This window comes from Haliotis asinina, chromosome 4, assembly GCF_037392515.1.
Source record: "Haliotis asinina isolate JCU_RB_2024 chromosome 4, JCU_Hal_asi_v2, whole genome shotgun sequence".
In the NCBI taxonomy this organism is placed as follows: domain Eukaryota; kingdom Metazoa; phylum Mollusca; class Gastropoda; order Lepetellida; family Haliotidae; genus Haliotis; species Haliotis asinina.
In genome coordinates, this window is record NC_090283.1 from 18280773 (window position 1) to 18293681 (window position 12909).

General features: G+C 38.3%; 1 protein-coding gene across 1 annotated transcript in view; it reads left to right on the forward strand.

Annotated features, from left to right (window-relative positions):
- Positions 1 to 12909, forward strand: part of LOC137281341 (protein timeless-like) — a 44306-nt gene that overhangs the window by 14596 nt on the left and 16801 nt on the right. The window contains exons 9-20 of the mRNA XM_067812515.1: positions 453 to 754; positions 1982 to 2051; positions 2311 to 2423; positions 3623 to 3736; positions 4633 to 4733; positions 5500 to 5692; positions 5975 to 6173; positions 7092 to 7195; positions 7938 to 8082; positions 8952 to 9029; positions 9592 to 9757; positions 12379 to 12435. Coding sequence (XP_067668616.1) covers positions 453 to 754; positions 1982 to 2051; positions 2311 to 2423; positions 3623 to 3736; positions 4633 to 4733; positions 5500 to 5692; positions 5975 to 6173; positions 7092 to 7195; positions 7938 to 8082; positions 8952 to 9029; positions 9592 to 9757; positions 12379 to 12435 — 1642 coding nt within the window. The remainder of the gene's footprint in view (positions 1 to 452; positions 755 to 1981; positions 2052 to 2310; positions 2424 to 3622; positions 3737 to 4632; positions 4734 to 5499; positions 5693 to 5974; positions 6174 to 7091; positions 7196 to 7937; positions 8083 to 8951; positions 9030 to 9591; positions 9758 to 12378; positions 12436 to 12909) is intronic.

Below are 12909 nucleotides of genomic sequence, written 5' to 3' on the forward strand. Positions count from 1 at the left end.
ACAAGCAATTGTAAATATCATATTTTCGATTTATCAGAATTTTTATATTTTAGTATAAAAAACTTCACTGTAAACTAACCATGAAATTGAATATTCACCATTTGATGAATATTCACGGACGAACATGCGCTCAACACTTGGCAAACAGTAAAATTTTAGACACTTTTATTGTTTAATTAATATTCTAGTGTCTTTCGTGCATGCATGCATTTCATTGCGTGACAGTATTTGTTAAAACATTAATTTAAAAAAATGCAGAAAAAACTTTAAATTGGTGATTACATTAAAAGTGCACATGTATTTTGATTATAATCAGTAATCGATCACAAGTCCTCCCAATAATTGATAGTGGATTTGGTTTATGATTCTCAACACTATATAACTGCTTGAATGTAAAAAATATTAGGGGAGGATTGAGGATCAAAGATCAACATTTTGACCTTCATTTGAAGGTGAAGATCTTGCTGCAGACACAGCAGCCGATGTCCCCTGAGAGGGCAAGTGAATATTCTTCTGAAGAGCAGTGCCTACAAGCCATGGCCAATCTGGGCTTGGAGCAGGAATTAGGAAACCCACTATCCTCCCCCGATGACATCGAGGATCCCACGGTACAATGTCGCTACATCACAGCCATAATGGACACCATGGAACTAAACAAGCCAAAAGTGGAGGAAATTGGTGTTGGCCGTAGTGACGTCCCAGGCTTGCCAGTTGTTGTCCACAGCAGCAATGACGCCCGGAGTGATGTCGTTGGGTGAGTAACAGATGTAGATCTCCGCCTCCTTTCAGTGTGCAAAATTGTTTCCATGTTTTGTTACCTAGTCAGGCTAGCTATGCATGAAAGTTACTAGCCCATAAAATAATTCACTAGCCCGAATTTTGAATGTAGAAACTGAGCAAAAGATTACATAAATATACGAGAATAAGGTATTGTCACCATGACACAGGTTTCATCATTAAGTTGCTGATGAAGATTTTTGTCAGACGGTGTTCTTGCATGATTTAAAAGTCTATTACAACTCAAATTGGAGAGAGTGGTATATTTACTGAATGACCCTATGAAAATTTACTATCCAGTCGGGCCAGTGATTGTGGAGATTTACTGTCCTGAGTAAATTTTTACTAGTAAGACAGTGACTATTTCGCACACTGCCTCCTTTCACAAAGCACTAAGTCACTAAGGTAACCTTAGTGCAGTGTTGAAGAATGTTAGTAAAGGTTAACCTTAGTAAGTGTTGCTTCATGAAAGGAACCCCAGGGTGTTGTTGTACAGAGTGATAAGTTGACTGTAACTCCCATTACATAACATAGACTTTCGGTAGTCTTGGACCTAGGTTCCTTTGTGCATCAGCACCCTAGATCACATGGTCGTTGAATGCACATGATGTCTTTGCTCTTCCATCTAAAATGTTTACATTTGAAGAAGTTTGTTATACCACAGAATTCTATCATCCAAAGACATATTTGTTCAATCAGTAAATTGAAAACTTTTGTCGTGATTGTTTTCAAATTTTGGGATCAGCCTCCAGCGAGTGGGTGAGAATGGTTTGGGGCACTTATAGAGACTTTCCTCATGGATCATTCTTCATGTCTGCAGGGATACTAGGAATGTGTTGAAAAGATATTGTGTGATATTTTTAATTTATCTAGATGGGTCACAAATTTCATCTTATAAAGTCAGATTTGTTCGACCAACAATTTGCAATCATTCAATGGATTGATTTTCTGATTTGGATAATGACTTCTGTATTTTGACAGATTTAGTATTTTTGTAAATAATGATAACTAGTTGTTCGGCTTGTGTTTGGAGTTATGGTTGGTGTATTTGACAGCCTTGCGGTATGGCTTGTAAGTAGTGTAGTAAGTAATATTTTGTTATAATACAAGACTCTATTATGGATGACAACTTCTTTAATTCTTTTAACACAACGTTTGGTGTAATATCTAACATCGTTACCTAGTTTTGTATGTTTTTTTTCAGGCAATATTTGACTAATCTTGCACAAAAGTTTCTGTCCGATGGATACGCAGGCTTCATTGCAGATCTGTTGGTGAGTTCGGTTAACACTGTCATCTGTTCTGTCTTTCACAAACGAAACCAGTAGTAATTAGGGACCTGCAAAACCTGAGTGTTTTTCAAACAGCTTTGGGCCTTAGGACAGATGTGAATTTCAACTACTGGTTTTGATGCAGGCGGTACCATTGTTTAATAAAGTGTGAATTTGACTTTGCTTGGTGCATTTGTTGCTAGTCGTGTGGTTATATGCAACGATAATTGTCATGTTGATGAGATGCTTTTCAATTGTTTAGGAACTTACTCTGTCGAAGAACAGCAGGATATTGGACAATTCCTACCTGCTGTGGAGCATATCATTTTTCCTTCGCTTTGCAAGACAGCAAGCAACTCCCCTCAAAAGTCTTGTGTAAGTGTTTTTCACCATTCCACTATGGCTGTCTCCATGCTTCGAATTATCGATGGATTGCAATTGTTGAATCTCCAGTAGCATGTTAGCAAAGGTAGAAATGAAAAAGTATTGATCAATCGATAGTGTGTTATGATCAATAGTTTAGTAATTGACTACCATTAATAAATGTGCAGCACAGAATCCAGGAAGTACTAGATTCATTCACTTTTAGACTTGAAGTTTCATCGACTTTATATTTTTAACTTTTTACTTGATCTGGGTTTAAAGTGGAGATCAGTGATTATTTCAGTTGACAAGTTGTCTGACAAAAATGGGAGTACAATAATGAATACTGTAAACAGCCAAATTTTCGCGACCGTTTAATTTTCATGAATTTCGCCTCAGACTTCATGATGCGAGAATGAAAACACACAATAATACAGATATATCATTCACTTTATTCGGATAAGTCAATACCATAAAAATGATGCAGGTGTCACTGCACGGCCACTTGTTACCACTGGTCTAATCTGGATTAACACGGCTCAATCACGTGTCACTAACTGATTCGCTAACACCTAATTAAAAAGGATTAGTTTAAAAATGAATTAAATTTGTGTTTAGATCACTACGCAAATCTGTTTATTTTATTACAACTCAATGGTCACACACCTGCGTTTCGTGTACATACATTCAGAGATGCCCACTGTAACAAGATCACATGTTCGTAAGGAGACTGGTCTTTTTCATGGGTAGGGTCTAAGATAATTTTCTGATACCTGTCAACTAGCACCTCGCGAAAATAAGAAGGCGCGGAAAGGTTTAGTGACCATCACTCGCGAAAATTTAAGGGCGCGGAAATAAAACTGTTAACAGTAATTGATCCGTTGAAGTATTAACCATTGTGAGCCATAAAGATCCAGGGTGGAATAAGTCTTCAGTAACCCATGCATGAAACAAAACATGATTATGCTTATCATGAGAGGCAATTTACAGGATCGGGTGATGAGGCTTGCTGATTTAGTTGCCACATGTCATGGTATCCCAGTTGCACAGATTGATGCTCATGCTGTTGATCACTGGATTGTCTTGTCCAGACATGATGCAGCTGGAATAATGATGCTTGCAGAGGGACACTAAACTCACTCACTCATTAACTGTTGCAAACATCAAGCATATAAAACTAATTCTTTGACACATTTCATTTGGCATTTCAGAAAGTGTGTGGACGGTAACCTGATCTCATACCTGGTGTACGTCGCAGTCGATTGCTGTGAAAGGCAATGGTCACTTCAGAGACAAAAGCAGTGGTGTGACTTCACCCAGAATAAGTGAGTGATGAAACCTTTAGATTGTTTGCTTGTTTGGTTTAAAGCCATACTTCACAGTGTTTCCATCAAGATGACAGCTGTCTGTATAATGAAGTCCAGGTCAGACGATCCAGTTTCTCTTTTTGAACCAACAGATTACTCCAAATCTTTATTAAAGCTTAGCATTGATTTTTTTCATTTTATTTATACTCCCTTTGTTATTGAACAGCACAAAGTCTGTCAGTCTGTTAGTATGTCTATGGTGGGGACTGATTTTTTTAGAAACAGTTGTAGATAGGGAAACCAAGTTTGGTTTGTGTTAACTGCCTATGTATCGTTATTTGTAGGACAAATGAATAGTTCTCGAAATATAAACAGAACTTTGATGACTATGTTTTTTTTGTTTTTAATTTTCTCTGTATATATTTGTTTTTCACTTTTGTTTTAATTGTTTTTATTAATTTAGTCATCTTTCCCTCATCTTTTTCAACCAGGTTTTAACCAGTAGAGATTTATTGGGTACCAAAGTGACATAAATTTCTCTCACTCACCGACTTGACTGCCTCCTTGGTGTAGTTGTTAGAGCGTGCACTCAGAGAGCGGAAGTTTGTGGGTTTGATCCCTGTCCCTGTCATAACAAAAGACATATAAAGTATGGTACATTTTTATCCCTGTTGCTCTGCATGAATGGGTACAACAAGGACTGGGCGGCTTGGAGTATAATATGGTGTAATGGTGCTTAACTGAGTCATGGTAACTCAGTGAGCTGGCACCATGAAACCGGCTTAAGTCTGGGCTTGTACATCCAGCCACGCATGCACACATGCTTGTTATCATATGAGTGAAATATTCTTAAGTGCGAAGTTAAACTCAGTTTTCCTCACCTTACTCATTGACTTATCTACTGTTGGTTGCAGGCTTCACCTCACAGTTCTATCCATGATACAACTATTCCGCTTGATGCTCTCTGCCACAGAAGATCCAGAATGCCAGCATCTCATTACACCCACCATTAAAGGTAAGATATATTTTCTAATTTAGACATGGCATTAATGATCAATGAATGAGAAGCTGTGCTAATTAGCAGGATTTGATGTGCAGAGTCGTTTCCCTTGAACTCTCCAACATCACGCAGGACTATAAACACAGTAATGATAAGTCTTGCAATACTTTGGGATAGTCTCCCCTATCCTCCATGAATTGAGCTGCGCTAATCAAAGATGTCTCCCTTGAACACACCAGGATCCTAGGTCCTTGGGAACAGAACACATGATATTGATAAGTTCTGAATTACTTTGGGATTTTCTCCTCCATGTAGTTGTGCTAATCAGCAGATGTGCAAAGTTACCTCCCTTTACCAGGATCCTTGATATTGCAGGACAAACCACTTTGGGATTTTGTCCTCCTTGAATTGAGACTAAGAAAATTTATGCTAAAGCTGAAATAAATTTGAATCTTTAGAAAGAAAGGTTTGGGATCAGACTAATAGGTGAACTTTTGATGAAAATATGTATCATTGTACTGTATTTACCTCTCTGCTGTGAAGATGGACTAAACTGAACCCTTTCTTTTACTGTGTGAAGATCAGTTTTGGTTGTTTGTTTCTCTCTATGAAGATCGTGTTAGAGCTGATGTTCAGAAAATGATGCCAATTCAGTGGGGTTATGAATAATTGTTTAGTGCACTGTTAAACAGAAAACTAAACAAACCAACATCTGAAATGGTGTTCTGTTTGGCATTATCCTTATTAAGCAACCTTCAAACAAATAATTTCCTGTTTGTAGAGAGTCTAATGGGGATGACCCACCTTCGTGACGTCTTCGTGCTGCTTCTTAGGCAGCATCGCTGCCCAAACCAGGGCGTTGTCTACCTCCGCAACCTCATCTGCGCCAACCATCATCTCCTACTCATCTTGGAACAGTGGGGCACGGAAAAGACTAGGGCAGGCAACTTTTCAATGTTGGAGCATGTCAAAAAGTGAGAATTCAATGCACAGAGCTATCTCCCTTGACCATGTCATGATCCGATGATCGAGGTGCCTTTGAGATTGACATCCAATGATCGAGGGGAAGAAGTACCAGCGTCCTGAGCATGTACTAGTTGCGTTGATATGTGCACTATATAAATATAAATTTCTCATTAGTAATAATTATATTTCATCAATTCATCATATCAAAACTTTTCACAGCTGGATCACACCGATGATTTAATTCAAGAAAAGTGTTAGCATGAAATTTATCAATTCTATTCAATTTGTAGGTTTGCCACTCTTGAGATTATGGCGAAGTATGGCCAAGCCTTAGAGAACTTTGGGCAGAATGAAATTGGCCTGAATGAATGCATCCTCACAATGATGCATCACATTGCAGGCGACTGCAGTGAACCGCTGTGTCTGATGCAGCTGTCAATCATGAGAACATTCTCCAACATGTTGGAACAAAAACATCTTCTGTCAACTGTAAGTGTCTTTGATTTAAGCCGTCTGATGGTCATGCTAAGACATGAGTTCGTTTCCCCACATGGGAACAATGTATGAAGCCCATTTGTGGTGCTTCCCGCCATGATATTGCTGGAATATTGCTGAAAGTGGCAGAAGACCGTACTTAGTAAACATGTTGATCAACTAATCAGAGATGCATGTAAATGTCCTGTCTTTATGAGGTTTCCTGTTTACCACAAACACACTTAAAATCATTAGTGAAAATTTGAACTGCATTCAAACAATCCCGCAGATGAAATATGTAAAGCTAGTTTCTCATGTTTAATTTTTTATTTTAAGTGACCTTGACCTTGACCTTGACCTTGATGAAATGTGTAATTCTGAATGTTGAACCACATGTAGATGAAAAATATGTTAACAAATTCAATTTACAGTATGGAATGTTGTTCCCTGACATACTGAACACCTTAGATTTGAATTATTATTTAAACTTAAGTGTAGGAACTCAGATTTTTAGCCAAGGTCTGAACTTGCATCAGTTTGCTTATCCGTTGATTTAATGAATTTTACAACAGTGAAATTTGTCTGTTAATGACTTTCCTGGAACTGACTCACTTGTGTGGATTGTAAAGTAGTCAAGAATAGATGGGTAGTTTGTTTGTTACCATAGACACAACATCGTATTGCTTTGCATGAACAAGTAATGGAAGACGTACAATGTTTTTACTTCCCCATAGGTAAGGTGCATAGTATGGAATACATATGTAGCATAGCAGTGTTCACAGATTTTGCATAGCAAGGTACACAGTTGTTACTGTGTGGAATACACACGTCCTAGTCCAGATTGTGGAGAAAACTCCGGATTTGACATATTCCACTGTACCTGGAGCATTCTTGACTGCAGTGAAGAATAACTCGAGCACACTCATGTTGCAGGATTTCAGTGATCTCATTGAATATGTGTTGGAACAGTTCATGATCTTTGCAGAAGAAAAACCTATCGCAACAGCTCAGATGCTCTTCGGTATCCAAGGAAAAGAGTGAGTGATAAGACAAGAAATATTTGTTAGTGGAAGCAATGACCTCACAACACAGAGTTGTCACCCTCTTAATGCTTCCAGGATCAAATGTGATTGATTCACATGACAATTATCAGGGGTTCAAAACTCTTTAAAAAGCCACTTGCCCCCAGGGCACTAATTTTCCACTAGATCTGATTTTTATGTCATGATCATAATGGTGACATTGTGAAAGAATACTATATTGGTGCAAATGTTCACTGGACTGTTTATCGAGAAGTGATAAATAACAAAGAAAGATAGCTCTACTTTATTACCATTGCAAAATTTCATGTATTTGCAGTTTGAAACCATGAGCGGAAATTATCTAGTTGTCCATGGACAAGAAAGATACTGTTATTTGATTGGCTGAAATGAAAATTGACTTCTGTTGGGCGTCGGGCAATGGGATTTTTGAACCCCTGATTATGAATGTGTAGCAGGACTTTTTCAGCTCTTGGTTGCAACCATGCTTAGGAATACAAGTGTATTTGATATATTGTATTTGTTGGTCATGTACATCTAAAGCTGACAACAGAAGCAAACAAGCTGCACTACCAGTAATTACAATTTACAAACATTTATGTAAGATTATGATGTGTCTACCTCTTTTCGTGAGACATATTGTGACTCATGGATCCTGAAACATTGCAAAATTACGGTGGCAGATGGATGTGGCGGTGAATCAGGATATCTCAAATAAGTTTTTTTTCTTGGAAAAAAGGTCGGTGAAAGAACAAGGTGTGTGGTCGTCAGAGGAGGAGGAAGTGCTTATGTCGAGTATTCTCAGCCTCACTGAGAGCGACAACATCATTGCGGATCTCAGAGAAGCTCTGCTTCATACCGGCTTCGAGCGAACTGAAGATGAGGTGAGTTCCCTCGTTCCACTGTCTGACCCAGAGTTCCCCAAGCTGGCATTTGACAATTCTTTACATACTCCCACAGACTTCATTACCTAACAAAAGTAGTAGAATCTGGTATGGGCGAAATGGTATACCACAGTATTAGCAGAGCTTTGCCTATGGTATGGTATACCATAATTCAATCTAAAAATTCAATATTTTTAGTTTTTTTAACACTTCTTTTTATCTAGTCATAAAATGACAATTTCATTCATTCAAAATAAGAGAGATAATGGTTATTTTTTTTTCCATGTTAGGCCAGACCAATTACATTTCTTTTATGGATCCACAGGTATTTTTCCAAGAATAAGAAGAAAATAAAAATAAATTTTCCCCTGCCAAAAAAACATATTCTAATGGTTTTTATAGGCCAAAAATGCAAACTTTCAAGAATATGTATTTTTTACATTGGATCTTTTTTCTCCATATGCACTTCATAAATTGCCGAAAGTAAAATACTTTAGTTGTAAGAAAGAATATTATTTAGATTGGTGATTATATTTTTATTCCCACCTTTAGGTTTTCTGAGTACAAGAATCTGTAAGACATGAAGTACAATTGGCCTTATCAAATGATATACGGTTTTGCTCTTGTCAGTTTTGTGTGTTATGATGGTATGTCCTAATTAGAAATGAAATGGAGGCTTTACTTCAATATGTGCTTGACCATATTTTGTGTGTTTTGATCGTATGTCCTATTTAGATATGAAACGGAGACTTTATGGCAATATTACTTTACCATGTTAAAAGCATACTGTTTCACCCCAGGTATCTGTACTTTACTGAGAAAGTTTAATCCCAAATTTGACACGTGTTACATCAGTGTGCTTGGTGCAGATTGAACAGTTCATCAAAGACAGTGGCTGGCTGAAGGAAGACTCAATGATGGACACAATGGCCCCTTTGGGTAAAGAGGTAGGCGTACATTCTTGAGTAGAGCTGTGACGATATATCGTATCGATACTTACTGAACGCTAAATATATCGATCGTTCATGATATGTATCGTTGACTTTAAAATTGTTAATTTTCACTGGAAATTGACAGTTATGTCAAAATTTATCCTGTTACTTGATATACTTGCTGTCAGTTCCAAATACATTCCCGTGCTTCAAATACTCAATAACACCCGGAAATTGGCCAACACATGATGTTTATCTCCAGAATGTTTCTTTGGTCCTGATGAGTATTGGTTTCGACAGCTTCACCATAGTTGCTGGAACGTTAGTGAGGGTGGCCTAGTGTTTGATGTGTTTGCTTGTCAGGCTGACGGTTCAGGTTTGATTGCTGACATCCATTTAGTCAAGCTGGAAGTGTTTCTTTTCCTTACTCTCTCAGCATGTCATCATAGGAGTATTCTCAAGTATGACGTTAGGCCCAATTTTACCTCACTTAGACCTGGAAAATATTCTAATCTTGGGAGATACAGTGATTGTGTTAATTTGACTGTGTGTGACCTTGCTTTGATATTTGTTGCAGAACACGCTGGAAGAAGACGAAAAGATGAGGATCATTGATGAACTGTCCCAGGTACCGGAAGAAGATCTCATCGATCACCTCGTCTCACGACTAAAGAGCATCGGCCATGAGAAACACATCATATGGCTGCAAGAAAACCTTTTTGAGGCGGCCAATGCGCGAAATTGTAAGTTTTCCATGCCAGTTTCCAACACTCTAGTATGATCGAGCTAAGGATAATTTGTGTTTGCCTATATGTTAATCTTATAACCTTGTGGACTGCATCACTTAGTGTTCTGTCTGATACTGTGGGCTTCATGCCCACAATGTCCTGTAAGGAACATGAATTTCCTGTGTGGTGATCAATTGTTTGAGGACTCAAGCATTGATTTTGTTCTGTGTGATCAAAGTAAAGGGCTTATAACCAACAAGAATCTCCTGGGCTTATAACCAACAAGAATCTCCTGTGTGGTGATCAAGTGTTTGAGGACTCAAGTATTGATTTTGTTCTGTGTGATCAAAGTAAAGGGCTTATAACCAACAAGAATCTCCTGGGCTTATAACCAACAAGAATCTCCTGTGCTGGTGATCAAGTGTTTGAGGACTCAAGCATTGATTTTGTTCTGTGTGATCAAAGTAAAGGGCTTATAACCAACAAGAATCTCCTGGGCTTATAACCAACAAGAATCTCCTGTGCTGGTGATCACGTGTTTGAGGACTCAAGCATTCATCTATGTGATCCCAGTAAAGGCTTGAAATTATATGTGGTGTTTCAAACAAGTGACAAGGTGCAGCTCTCCTTGGAGGGGAAACTCTGGCTTGTGTCAGTAGAGTCCTCTCAGGTAAGAAATTTAGTTTTTGCAGAAATGGCTAAGTTTTGAGCCAGTGTCATTGATTCACTCACACCACAAGCATTAGGAGAGTTAGGAGAAAGTGTCTGCATAAATCTCCAGAACAGATGTTAAGGACTGCAGTACAACATGGAGGCAAGGGACCGGACTCTGTCAGAAAGGCTCATTCTCGAGTGTCCGTGAATCCAAGGATTAGTCCAGGCATCTTGACAAGTTGCAGAAGACAACAAAGGATGAAGACACCGATGTTTAGTTCATCTGACAGGAGGGCAGAGGGAAAAAAGACACAGCTAAACTTCTCAAACCAAATGTCTGCTACTGAAGTGAACTTGCTGTGCATGCTGGCCTGGGGTTTGAAAAGAAAGTATGCAAAAGGAGATTAAAGAACACTTTCATTACGTGCACAATGGTGTGGTTTTCAAAAGGGTACCCAGAAGTATGCAACAAGAGTTTAAAGAAAGCATAATTCGTCAGACAGGAATCTCCTGAGAAGAACTGAAGAGTTTGTGTTTTGATCCCAACAGAAAACTACAGGATCCAGTGATGCCTGTTAAGCCATCATGTAGAGCTCAACAAAGAGTCAAACCAAGAAATATGCAATGGAGTAAATTACTGTAGCAGGCTTTATGAGGCGATGGCAACTGATATGCACCATGAAGTTGGTTTCATTGGGACGTAATGCAAAAGTGTTTGATTAGAATGCCACAGTAACTCCAAGGCATTGTGATGCTATGCAGAAAGTATGATAAAGTACGGTTGGGCGCCTTTGATCTTCCACCAAAATGTATTCGAATTACATGTAGGTGTATATCATTGGATTTTTTATAATGGTCTACAATGTGGCTTGCTGTTTATTGCTGATAATGACAATTCAAATTAACACAAGTGACTCCCTGGTTGATTGATCCCTTTACTCAGGGATTGATCCCCATGCATGACAAAACGTACCTATTTCTTCACATTGGCCACTCCATGTTTGTAAAATCAAATGTACAGGCATTCTCATTGATATTTGTTGTCAGCTGGACACTGACACTTTGACTGTTTGAGTCCAATATGGGGAGAGGATGTCGGATTGCTCAGATTGACAGTGTCTTAGGGACCAGAAAATGATGTCAGAATTCGGAATGTGCAGATGTTGGATAATTCAGTGTTTAAATGATGTTAATATAGAAGAACGCTGCTTTAACCCAAAATATGTCAGAATTCACAGTTTGTCGGATAATCCAGTTGTCAGATTATACAGAACCAAATGTAGTTGCCAAACCTAAAGGAAAATCATACACAAGCATGGCAAAGACAAAAGATTGTCTATCAGTTGAAACGATAGTTTGTAGAGCTTGTGATGTCATTCCTGATCAGGCTCATAAAAGTGCTGTTTCAGATAATCTTACTAATTGTAAAAAAAATCTTTCAAGGAGACACAATCTGATGTTGTACCTTGAATCTCATGAAGCTCTGAAACAGTTAGAGCTTTAAAGAATGAAGTTTGAAATTGTTTATTTACTTTTGTTGATGGTTTTATCAAGTCTTTAAATGCAGAGTCTTTAAAAATGGGATACAGAACTTACTTAAATTTGCTGCGGAATTCTTCCTCTGCGGAATTGGCAGTGAAATTCAGGAGGGAGTGATAGACATTCATTTAGTCATGCCTCAGTTGTGGTGTGTTTGCTCATTGCTGATTGGACACATGAAGATTCGGATTAAAACTGATCTTAATTATCCCATGCTTGTTGTAAGATGTGAATAATAGGATCGGTTGGTCAGGCGTCAACCAGGTCACCGTATCCCAGTTTCGTAGATCGATACCTATGCTGTTGATCACTGGTCCAGACTCGATTATTTCCCACTGCCATCCAGCTGGAATATTGCTGACTGTGGTGTAAAATTGACCACACCAACTCACACTCATTGCTAATTTATGAGGCATCCCTCAGTGATTTGTTTTTATTTTCAGGCATAATGGCGAACACAGTTGATTTAATACGGGAACCGGTCACCCGAATATGTGCAAGTAAGTCATATCAGCTGAAAACACTTATAAACTGAGAAGATCTGGGTTAGAATTGATCTCAAGCTACCAAACCTAGGTGCAAAGGGGATCGGGTGGGTAGGGTCACTGATTTGTTTGATGCATGTCATTGCTTTCCAAATGGATGGATTGATGCTCATGATATCAATCAACAGATTAGATATTACCAGACATGCTTTTGCTCGTTTGATACCAAATCATTAACTTGTTTGATAAAAATGCACAGAAGGACGTATAGTATGTCTGATGCAAAGTTGTTCGAAGATGGCCCATATACAATTACATAGTTCCCACAAATACATAGTTCACATACAAATACATTGTGTCACATACAAATACATGGTTCCCACATATACAGTTATCCCATACAAGTACATTGTGTCACATACAAATACATGGTTCCCACATATACAGTTATCACATACAAATACATTGTGTCACATACAAATACATGGT